The sequence below is a fragment of the Gymnoscopelus braueri genome (genome assembly GCF_963280865.1).
Source record: "Gymnoscopelus braueri genome assembly, contig: SCAFFOLD_321, whole genome shotgun sequence".
Classification (NCBI taxonomy): domain Eukaryota; kingdom Metazoa; phylum Chordata; class Actinopteri; order Myctophiformes; family Myctophidae; genus Gymnoscopelus; species Gymnoscopelus braueri.
In genome coordinates, this window is record NW_027660357.1 from 58,458 (window position 1) to 70,818 (window position 12,361).

The window sequence follows — 12,361 nt, forward strand, 5'->3', positions numbered from 1 at the left end:
TGTGAAAATAGTGAACATCTTCAGAGGATTATAATGATTATGATCATCCAGCGATGTGCTCTCACTCTAACCTCACTACAGCACATATGACCCGCCCTACTCTGCCTCTGATTGGTTTAGGTTTACACATGATGAGTGACGATTGGTTAAAGGTACAGTGTCACTTATCACGGTAAGCCAATCAGAGGCAGAGTTGGGCGGGTCTTTGTCTTGGCTTTCCTGGAGCAAGCGGAGTGAACTAGTGTGAGAGTGACGATACTAACATCTAATTGTCAGAATGGAATGAGGAAATGCTCTGTTTATCTCCAATGTTTGGAACCACAGCCCATAGCAGCATGACGTAACTCTCTCTCTCTCTATGGCTCTGGGAGCAACCAGAGCGCCACACACACACACACACACACACACACACACACACGCACACACACGCACACGCAGACACACACACACACACACACACACACACACACACACACACACACACACACACACACACACACACAGTTGAGTTGAAAAATTGAGCTAGAGAGAGACAGAGAGAGAGAGAGAGAGAGAGAGAGAGAGAGAGAGAGGTACACTGTAAAAAAAATAAAGTTGAGAAAACTTAAAATGTTAAGGCAACAAACTTCAGCAAACTTTTAAGTTAGACAATCAAACATAAACTTTTAAGTTTTGCATGAGTTTGTTCAACTTTCAATTCTCAGTTGTCCTAACTTATAATTTTATATTGTATCAACTTTGAACCCTTACTTATGTAACTCAAACTTTTAAGTTTTGCTTTAGTTTGTTCAACTTTCAATTCTAAGTTTTCTTAACTCAACTCTCAGTTGTCCTAACTTATAATTTTATATTGTATCAACTTTGAACCCTTACTTATGTAACTCAAACTTTTAAGTTTTGCTTTAGTTTGTTCAACTTTCTATTCTCAGTTTTCTTAACTCAACTCTAAGTTGCCCTAACTTATCATTTTATATTGTATCAACTTAACATTATACCATCTGTCAACTTTAATAATAACAATAATGATGATGATGATAATAATAATGCAATCCAAGTTTGAATTATTTAAATCTGTCAATAGTACACTTTAGTGGAACAATTTAGAGTAAATTAAAATTGCACTGCAACAGTTAGGACCAATACCTCAAAATAAATTATTACAAATGCAACATGTACATTCAAACCTTTTTTTTATTATCAAAAAACATCCTCATGTCCAATTAAATGGGAATACTAGTTCTGTATGCAATTTATCACCCACTTCGATCTCCCAAAATGTTACCTCATTGCATTTGGTGTTCAATATGTGATGCATGCTAGTATATAGGGGTGTCACAATACTTCAAATCCTCATCGATGTGAATGTTTTTTTGATATCGGTCTAATCCTAGTGGTTTTCTAGGTAACCCTTCTGCTGTTGTGAAACCTTCTGGTATATGTGGCTCTTCTATAACTGCAGTGTGCTCTCTTCACATCAAACAGAAGTTGCCATTCAAGTTTTGTATAGAAATTAGATTTTAAGGTCACAAATTATATTGAATCATTTTGATCGATGATTGATTTTCTTATCGATTTCAGTCGAGTTTTGTGTCACCCCCACTAGTTTTGAACTAAGACGTACAGTTAAGGATCTCAGCAGAGCAAAACTATTAATATAACAAAAACGTCTAACATGGCTTCTTCTCAAACTTATCAGCAAATTATTTAGTGCAAAGTGTGTATCAAAATATAATCCAGTGGTATGACATCAACTTACACACAAATCTTAATATAAGCCACATGGTTGATACGGTGCAGGATAACAGTAAGAACATGCAGAACCGTCAATCTAATACATCTATAACAATAACAAGGCTACATAGGTCCAGAACTTTCATTGTAAAGATTACCAGCAAATGCATGTGTCATCATATCATCAATGTACGCATACTCACTAAGGTGCAGGATAAATCTAAGGGAGCATCCATGCATATCTGAGCCTGATAGATGGTTAGGTATAGGGAGACAAAAAATAAAATAAAAAGTTTGAGACAAAAAATAAAATAGAAGCAGTTAGAGGTAGAAAATAGTTTGTGAGTAGCCCATAGCATAGTGTTGGCTGGACATGGGGCAACTTTTAGAGGTCTGAATTTGAGTAAGAAAGAGAGAATATCTTAGAATAAGGGGAGGAGTAGTAGTTAGCCAAGTTAGGATGACAGACTGAGAGAGCAGGGAAGATGGGGAGAAAGAAAGGAGATAACAGAGAAAAGGGGGAGAGAAGAGAGATAACTTGAGAGAGAACAGAAAAAGCAGAGAGATAATAGAGTACCATCCATTAAACGTGCTGGATTCACTGAAGTAGTTTGTTTTGTAAGGATCTGACCCTTGCTGAGAGATCAGTTTCAAGTCCCATGAAAACCTTCTGAATTGTTTCAAATGTGTACCTCAGCTGTTTTGGGTACTGGAGGTTTAGAGCATAGATCAGCCCAAAGAGGTAAGCCACCGCCGTTGGTAGGTCAGGGAGATCTTGAAGGACGATGTGTTCTTCAACGATAACAGCAACGTTCTGGACTCTGGGCGAAGGAGCTGAACTATCATCCTCCAACACGGTTAGGATACCCACAATGATGCCCTGTGTCTGCTCCTCCTCTGGGTCAGTTTCCTTGTGATGACAAACAGGAAATGGTCAACACATCAACTGCAAGCTATTTGTCATTAAAATGCTATGGCTCACACAAAGCTATTACTCTAAAATGATTCAAAATATTGCATAAACAATCATTTCCCATTGTATGTGTTTGACATATTAAACATTTCCATCTACACCAAAAATGCACCCCCCATATTATACAGTATATAATGACACCAATTACACCAGAACGAGGACAGTGGGGAAAAAGTCAAAATCAAGTACAGCATAAATAAAATCAAATAAGAGTTTTTTATTAATGTTTAGGCGATGTATACACGATGTTTAGGCGATGTTTACACAATGTATACACGATGTTTAGGCGATGTTTACACAATGTTTAGGCGATGTTTAGGCGATGTATACACGATGTTTAGGCGATGTATACACGATGTTTAGGCGATGTTTACACAATGTTTACACGATGTTTAGGCGATGTTTACACGATGTTTAGGCGATGTTCACACGATGTTTACACAATGTTTACACGATGTTTACACGATGTTTAGGCGATGTATACACGATGTTTAGGCGATGTTTACACGATGTTTAGGCGATGTATACACGATGTTTAGGCGATGTATACACGATGTTTAGGCGATGTTTACACAATGTTTACACGATGTTTAGGCGATGTTTACACGATGTTTAGGCGATGTTCACACGATGTTTACACGATGTTTAGGCGATGTATACATGATGTTTAGGCGATGTACACACGATGTTTAGGCGATGTTCACACGATGTTTACACGATGTTTAGGCGATGTATACACGATGTTTAGGCGATGTACACACGATGTTTACACGATGTTTAGGCGATGTTCACACGATGTTTACACGATGTTTACACGATGTTTAGGCGATGTATACACGATGTTTAGGCGATGTTTAGGCGATGTATACACGATGTTTAGGTGATGTATACACGATGTTTAGGCGATGTTTACACAATGTTTACACGATGTTTAGGCGATGTTTACACGATGTTTAGGCGATGTTCACACGATGTTTACACGATGTTTAGGCGATGTTCACACGATGTTTAGGCGATGTTCACACGATGTTTAGGCGATGTATACACGATGTTTACACGATGTTTAGGCGATGTTCACACGATGTTTACACGATGTTCAAACGATGTTTAGGCGATGTATACACGATGTTTAGGCGATGTATACACGATGTTTACACGATGTTTAGGCGATGTATACACGATGTTTAGGCGATGTATACATGATGTTTAGGCGATGTACACACGATGTTTAGGCGATGTTCACACGATGTTTACACGATGTTTAGGCGATGTATACACGATGTTTAGGCGATGTACACACGATGTTTACACGATGTTTACACGATGTTTAGGGGATGTATACACGATGTTTAGGCGATGTTCACACGATGTTTAGGCGATGTATACACGATGTTTACACGATGTTTAGGCGATGTATACACGATGTTTAGGCGATGTTCACACGATGTTCACACGATGTTTAGGCGATGTTCACACGATGTTTACACGATGTTTAGGCGATGTTCACACGATGTTTAGGCGATGTATACACGATGTTTAGGCGATGTTCACACGATGTTCACACGATGTTTAGGCGATGTTCACACGATGTTCACACGATGTTTAGGCGATGTTCACACGATGTTTACACGATGTTTAGGCGATGTATACACGATGTTTAGGCGATGTTCACACGATGTTTACACGATGTTCACACGATGTTTAGGGGATGTATACACGATGTTTAGGCGATGTTCACACGATGTTTAGGCGATGTATACACGATGTTTAGGCGATGTATACACGATGTTTAGGGGATGCATACACGATGTTTAGGCGATGTTCACACGATGTTTACACGATGTTTAGGCGATGTATACACGATGTTTAGGCGATGTTCACACGATGTTTACACGATGTTTAGGCGATGTTCACACGATGTTTAGGCGATGTTCACACGATGTTTAGGCGATGTATACACGATGTTTAGGGGATGTATACACGATGTTTAGGCGATGTTCACACGATGTTTACACGATGTTTAGGCGATGTTTACACGATGTTTAGGCGATGTATACACGATGTTTAGGCGATGTTCACACGATGTTCACGCGATGTTTAGGCGATGTTCACACGATGTTTACACGATGTTTAGGCGATGTATACACGATGTTTAGGCGATGTTCACACGATGTTTACACGATGTTCACACGATGTTTACACGATGTTTAGGCGATGTATACACGATGTTTAGGCGATGTTCACACGATGTTTAGGCGATGGGTGTATTTTATTAATATGTTTAATAAAAGTATAATAAGCCACTCACAAGACAGGTCCTGAACAGATGCAAGGGAAGGTCTCGGAGATACAAGGGAAGTCCCTTCAAGGCCGCAGTCTGCCGATGTGTTGTGATGTTAGATGTCTGGAACACACACACACACACACACACACACACACACACACACACACACACACACACACGTAAATTGCATGTAGAAAGCTCTGAGCAAATATGAAAACATGCTGCCCATGGGGAACTGATGACAATTGATGAACAATTTGGGTTAAACCTATTGAGTACACACCTTAAAAGGAATATCAGCAGATTATACTACTGTATAGTAAGATGTAATGCTGTTGTTTTCTTCTGCATTCAAGGACCTGTTTTGTAGTTTTATAATTTATGTCCATAATGTCTAGAGAAATGGTATTACGTCTGAAATTTACCTCATTATCCAGCATTTCCAGCAGTCGATCCATCTCAGGTGGAAAAGCTGTGCTTCTGGCCCGATACATTCTAAGGAGCCCTGGAGTGTGCTGACTAATGGCTGCTCTGAAGTCATCCATTAGGTTCTTGTTGGTGATCCGATGAAACTCTTCCATGATCTGTTGAAAACATTTAGAACCACTTTAAATCTTCAATACAAAGTCAAACACAACATCCCAATATGCATAACAGATGTAAGACTAGAGATTCTTATTTTTCAAAGATTAAATCAGTAACACAACATAACATTCTTTGCTCAGCTGCTTACCTCTGACTGGGAAAACAGAGCAGGCCACCGCTCCTGAACCTCTGACACCATGGGCTGCATCTCCACTATCTCCCTGCGCCTCAGGGAGAAAGTCAGTTCCATCTGTCGCTTTATGAGTGCAACATTTTTATTCTTCTTCTTAAACTCCTCAACCATGGCCAGTCTTTCGTCCTCCAGCGAGTCATCAGTATGGTTATCTGGATGGTCAGGGACATGGTTTATCTCCCCTCTCTTTGGTCTCTTCAAGGAAGGACCTGCACCATCACCTTCTTTGCTCCTTCTTTTGCGGTTAATGCTGACCTCAGCACAGCCTGCCTTACGTAGCTTGGACCTGTAATTCAAAAATTTGTTTTTTAAGCTTAATATCCATGCATCATACCCTGTTTCACCACTTGGTTCTCGTAGGCAGGGGTGTTTAGTGATGAGAGCAGAAGCAATAGACTCAGTCTGGTCTAGTGAAGGATAGGCTTTTACTTCAAACACTGCTTTTGCAATTTTGTCCAGAATGTCAATCAACATATCTCTTGTCAGGATGATAGCTTTCTTGGTCTTCTCATATGCCTCATTGCCTTTGCGTAACTTCAATTCCACATCATAGGAGAAGTCTGGAATGGGGAAAGGGGAAGGCCACTCGGACACACTTCGCATAAAATTCCTGATAAAAGCTGAGGGACTCTGGGGTGACTCTGTGGAGGGCAAACTGGCTGTGTCCAGGGAAGACGAAGAGTCTGATTCTTGCAGGGCAACTTGTACCGGTGGCTCATCCCAAAGAATGTGCAAGATGACACGTTCAGGTGGCAATTCTTGGATATCAAACAGATTACAGGGAATGTTATTAAAGGCTGGGTCCTCAAACTGTAGTGTAAAGCTTCCTTGAAGTTGAAGTTTTTCACGAAGAATGCCTTGCAAATCTTCAACTGATTCAGGTACTTGAGGAAGCACCACTTTACGTGACATTTTTGGTGAGATTTTCACCAGCAGTAATAAACCCTGTGTTAGATGAGAAAAAAGGGGAAAAGAAGACAATTTCCAGAAGATAAAATTAATAAACAAGGCAGTAAGGAGTTTCAGTGAGTCTGCAGGAATAAAGATCTTTTTAAGAATAAATATTAAATAAATGTACAACCATTTTTTAAACAAATCATGTGGTACGATTTCTGTTGATGTTATCAAATGGGGGTCCACAGGGAGGCCATATTATTATGTCCTGGTACAGTCAGCTCCACAAATATTAGTGGACCCACAGAGACTAGATTTTGTCAGTACTACCTGCAATAAGTCAGAAATGTGCTTCTTCATATACTATTTTAAATGATTAAGTGGTCGTGGTTTAACAGTTTGGAAGAGCATTTAAATATAAGCATCTGATTTGAATGGAAGAAAGAAAATATATGTTTTTCCTATGAAGTGTAATCCATTATCAATTACTTACCATTGTGTGTCCCTTCAATGGAGAAGGCACGCTTTTGGAGTCACCAGCACCTTCCCTCCCACGTGTATGCAGTCAATGGATGATAGCTGTTGAGAGCCTCAGGATCCAGAATCTTGGTGTCTGCATAGATGCTCTCCACAAGCTCATAGGACCTAAAATGTTCCAGGAACCAAGAAGTGAGCTTTTTGCCAACAAAGGCCACTTGTACAGGGTTAACTACTATGGTTACTATTTTGTAGAATTCTGGGGGCCCACAAAAGTGTCCAGCTGACATAATCATGATCTTTGCATATTGGGTACCATGCAAACAAACGTCTTTAGAGAGGGACACAGTTTTAAGGTGTGGATACTGAAAAGACTTTGGCTATCAAAATGGCATCCCATCATCTCCTGATGTTTTGAGGACAGTGTGAGAAGAATATTCTTAAAGTTGTGAACATCATGCACAGTCTTCTTAAGACTCTTCTTCTTGACTCAAACCTCAAAGTCCATGATTCCACCAAAGGACCAAAGCAGTGTATAAGATAAGGATATATTAAGGGTTAGGATGTTCAACAAAGTGGTGCTTTGGGCGCAAGCTAAAATCAGGAAAAGTGTCTATGAGTAGCCTTCTGTGATCAGACAACTTGACCTCCAAGTAGTTCAATATTTTCTCAGATAAAACAGGTGACACAACAATCTCAACAATTTCTTTGAGGTCCATCAATATCTCCCATGCAGGTTCTTGTTCCTGTATGCTATTTCAAATTAAAAGAGGGAGGAATCGTATCAGCGTCCAATTTTCATGGCCATTGCCACCTATAGTGCCCTTTTTTTTAACTTGCTTTAGAAATGGCCTTTAGTTTATTCACCTTCTCTGCGTGACCTTCTCTGAGGGAGATCTTGAAGGACGATGTGTTCTTCAATGATAACAGCAACGTTCTGGACTCTGGGCAAAAGAGCTGAATCATCGCCACAATGATGCCCTGTGTCTGCTCCTCCTCGGTTTCCTTGTGATGACAAACAGGAAATGGTCAACAAATCAACTGCAAGCTATTTCTCATTAAAATGCTATGGCTCACACAAAGCTATTCTAAAATTATTTCAACTATTGCAAAACAAGAATTTCCCATCGTATGTGTTTGACATATTTAACATTTCCATCTCCACCAAAAATGCACCCCCCATATTATACAGTATATGACACCAATTACACCAGAACGAGAACATTGGGGGGAAAAATCTAAATCAAGTACAGCATAAATAAAATCAAAGAAACATGGAGTATGTTTAATAAAAGTATAATAAGCCACTCACAAGACAGGTCCTGAACAGCTTCTGATGACAGTCTCTGGGATACAAGGGATGTCTGGAACACACACACACACACACACACACACACAAAATAATAAATAAAATAAAGCAAAGGAAAAAAGTTATTGAAAGGACACGACCCCCTCACGCATTAGAAGGACAATAACAGTCACCAGAATCAAGGAAGGGTGTTTTCAATGAAAAATTGAGTTTGAAGTTACAATGGGTTTGTATAGGGGGGGTGTCTGATCAAATGAATATCAAATATCTAAATACTGAATCAAGCAACTTAAAAACTGTCTGGGGTTCTATCAAAAGCCAGAGTACACATTAAAATTACCCCAAACATGTTTGAAAGTGAAAAAATCCCCTTTTCACCCTCCCTTTTTGTACAGACCTATCCTTTTAAGTTTTAGCAGTACCAAAACTAGTCTGGAAGTACAATTGGGGAAACTGTTACCTTAATGAGCGGACTAGGAAATACAATATTGGCTAAATATCAAATATGAATTCAACATTTCATTTTTTTTAGGTTAGCACCTCCTCTTGAAACAGATACTTTAAGAATTCAACCCCCATATGATGCTAGACAGTAAATTCCTTTACATGATTTATCCATGTGTAACCAAATGGACCCTTACAGGAACATTTGGTTCCATTTGTACACTCTAAGGGTTAAATTAACACTGATGATCTTAAATTAACACTCAGGATTAGTGTTACATATCACATTCTTAATGTTAACTGATGATGTACAATGCATGATTATTAATTGACTTCAGTGTTGCATCTGGTGAAACGGTATTTATGCTCCATGTTGAGCTGAAAATAGCCGATCTACAAGCTAATAAGTTATAACTTTGTGGATGATCATGTGCCACAAGTGAGCTTGAAGGTCGTCTATTTTCGGCTCGCGACACCACCATACGACGAAGTATAAACCACGCTTGCTATAATTCACATTATATTCCAGTCAGTCATATGACGTTGGTTTGCCTGCGTCACGACCGTCATGGATGAACTTCAACCTGGTGTTTGTTCTTTCTCCATTACAACCCGTACATCTACATAAACGTTCAAATTTCAAATATAAAGTGCTTAACTCATGGCCACGGATGTTACAATTGTGTATGGGTCCTCAAAAGTACCTGTATCTTCCGTATTGTTCAATCAACATAAATTTAATCCAATCGGTGGCCATTTTCTCACAGAGTTATAATGTATTAGAGTGCAATACATCTCCCAACCGATAGGGTCACATATTTGAAAGCATGGCAAAAAAAACGGAGAAATTGGCCACCGATCGGATTAAAATGCTTTTTATTGAACAATATGTAATATACGGGTACTTCTGAGAACCCGTAGATAATTGTAACATCCGTGGCCATGGGGTAATCACTTTATATTTGAAATATGAATGGTTATGTAGATGTACAGGTTGTACATGGAGAAATTGCAAACACCAGGTTGAAGTACATCCATTCATGACAAATCATGTATCACGGCTAATCGATCCGTGCAAAAGTGCACAACAATATCCAACGCATGCATGGTTTTTATTCCATGATACATACAGGTCTAAATCAAACCAAATGTGTCTATTTTGGACATTTTCAGTTAAATTAAGACTGATAATAGTAGTACAGTGTCCATGTCCATATGGATCAGTTGAAAAACGCATTGAGATGCAGACAGACAGTTTGCTCAATGTTACAGGATTATAGGATTGTCTCTTTACCATAGAAGATTATTACAGTTACATTTGAGCATAAATCGACATAAAACGTTATTTTTCACTGAACCTGGTGCACTGTTTGTCTCCACCGTGGCCTCTCTGTCATGTTGTCCGCTCTGTGGTGTGTGTGTGGGGGGAGAGAGTGTGGGGACTAGCCTGCATCATTCATCTCTCTTTAACTGTCGGTAATGCCTGCCTAACTTATTAATGTATTTATCACACCATAAATAGTGACACAATTTTTTAACTTAAATGAAAAGTAGGTTCAAACTTACAGTGAAAGGGATTCAGCTGCTCCAGACAGAGATGTGCATTCAGCTCCAGAGAATAAAATGCAGAATGTGGGCGGAGTTCTTCAATTAACAGAAAGTTGGTATTTGCGCCTTTTTTCAACAAGGACTCATGAGTTAGCAGAACATTTTCTCCTTGTACTGACTCCAAACTGAAACAAGTTACTTTGTAAAACTCACAAAGTGATGTTGCAACATACAACTGGTTAGGTTTGTTGGTCTGACTTAAGTTTTTGCCTCAATGTTAATAATTTATAGTTTAATGTCTTAACAACTTAAAATGACATTTTAGGCCAACATTTTTAAGTTGGTTTTTTTACGGTGTAATATTAAAAGTTCTGTGTTCGTACGTTAGATTAACCAAACTTCTTCTGGATGAGAACAAGTGGTTCTAATATGTTATAAAACACTTAAACAGCTTTAACTTTCATAACATAACAGCAGACTCCACAAATATGCAGAATAAGTATGATTACTTTACATTATAACCTCTGTAATACCAGAGACTTGATTCATAACACTTACCCTAAATTAATCTAAGCTTTAATCCAACATGTAATACCATATAGATTATTAACACTTACCCTAAATTAATCTATATGTTTTAATCCAACATGTAATACCATATAGATTAATAACACTTACCCTAAATTATTCCAACATGGTAAAACAACATGGAGTCCAGACTGTTCAGTTCACTGAGTTGTTGTCGTGTCTAAATGGTTGAATGTACCAACGCACTAACATGTGATTCATACTGGGTGTGTCTAAAGCAACTGAGAGAGAGAGATAGAGGGAGAGAGCGAGAGGGAGAGAGAGAGAGAGAGAGAGAGAGAGAGAGAGAGCTTTGACGCATTGTGAGCTTGTAGATCTGCTATTTTCAAACATTCTAGTACTTTTACTTTTGGTACTTTAAGTATATTTTGATGCCAATACTGTTGTACTTTTACTCAAGTAACATTTTGAACACATGCCTTTTACTTGTAACAGAGTATTTGTATATTGTGGTAGGTTGACGTATATATGTTTCATAATGTGGTAATATCTTAGATCAGGGGTTTTCAACTGGTGGTCCTTGGACCACTGGTGGTCCGTGGAGGTATTGCATGTGGTCCCTGATCATGCATTCAGTAATGTAGGAAAGTGAAGATTTTCTTTCAAATTAATTTTCATTATTCATACTTTTTTTTTTTTTGAGAAACTTAGTAACTTGGTATTTGAGGAATTAAAGACATTATCATCATTATCAGTGGTCCTTTGAGGAGGCATATGCTTCAATTCCAAAAGTACTTCAAGCTTAACTAGGTGAATTGTCAGGCACAATACCCAGATCTTGCAGTAAAAGCTAAATGTATTTGACTTTTTGTAACTACATATCTCTTTGACAGTAGTATTTTCATGCTGGCATACCTACATACCATATAGGGCTCGAGCAGAAAGAAGAAACAAACATGGACCACCCATGATCATTTCATGGACCACTAGTGGTCCATGGACCACTAGTTGAGAAACAGACAGTTCACTCAATGATCTGGTGACCTAAGATGACACGTCAATGTTGTTGACAGCAGTTTTTCTGGAACTTCCACAGAAAAGGGAAGTGGAATCTCAAGAAGTGGAAGTGTGGCCTGGTTGAGTCATCATTATTAGGACATGTGACCATATAATAGCATGTGTCTGCTCACTCATCAGTTAACATGAGTTTAATATAGAAGGCTGGATGAAGTAAGAGACATTCCCACACTCAAACACTCAAAAAATGCTCTGCTCACTAGCATTATATTTCAGTTAAATAATGACTGTTAATTAAGGGCTTGATTAAATGTGTTGTGCGTAGTATCATGCAATGAATTATATCAAGCCCTTAACGGTCATTATTTAAGAACATAT

At 38.7% G+C, this 12,361-nt stretch overlaps 2 protein-coding genes and 1 long non-coding RNA gene across 3 annotated transcripts in view; all 3 read right to left on the bottom strand.

The window, feature by feature from the left end:
- The window catches only part of LOC308081633 (protein NLRC3-like), a 46,077-nt gene extending 34,894 nt beyond the window's left edge, over positions 1-11,183 (bottom strand). The window contains exon 1 of the mRNA XM_080457991.1: positions 11,117-11,183. The gene's annotated coding sequence lies outside the window, so the exon portion shown is untranslated. The remainder of the gene's footprint in view (positions 1-11,116) is intronic.
- Positions 1,267-5,849, bottom strand: LOC308081632 (uncharacterized protein). Its single transcript, XM_080457990.1, has 4 exons — positions 5,722-5,849; positions 5,414-5,572; positions 5,013-5,108; positions 1,267-2,641 (listed from the first exon to the last, which is right to left on the bottom strand). The coding sequence occupies exons 1-4, from the start codon at positions 5,821-5,823 to the stop codon at positions 2,330-2,332; spliced, it is 669 nt and encodes a 222-aa protein (XP_080314116.1). The 5' UTR covers positions 5,824-5,849; the 3' UTR covers positions 1,267-2,329.
- LOC308081631 lies at positions 6,029-8,533 on the bottom strand. Its single transcript, XR_013932883.1, has 4 exons — positions 8,450-8,533; positions 8,005-8,142; positions 7,154-7,305; positions 6,029-6,711 (listed from the first exon to the last, which is right to left on the bottom strand). It is a non-coding gene; the product is annotated as an uncharacterized lncRNA (long non-coding RNA).
- Positions 11,184-12,361: the final 1,178 nt, after the last annotated feature.

Bases quoted from the DNA above. Each gene is read 5' to 3' on its own strand.
- LOC308081632 (XM_080457990.1), bottom strand. From the start codon at position 5,823: ATGGAACTGACTTTCTCCCTGAGGCGCAGGGAGATAGTGGAGATGCAG. The intron at 5,573-5,721 runs GTAAGCAGCTGA...TGTTTTCAACAG, and splicing joins CTCTGTTTTCCCAGTCAGAG to ATCATGGAAGAGTTTCATCG. The intron at 5,109-5,413 runs GTAAATTTCAGA...TGTGTGTTCCAG, and splicing joins TGGAAATGCTGGATAATGAG to ACATCTAACATCACAACACA.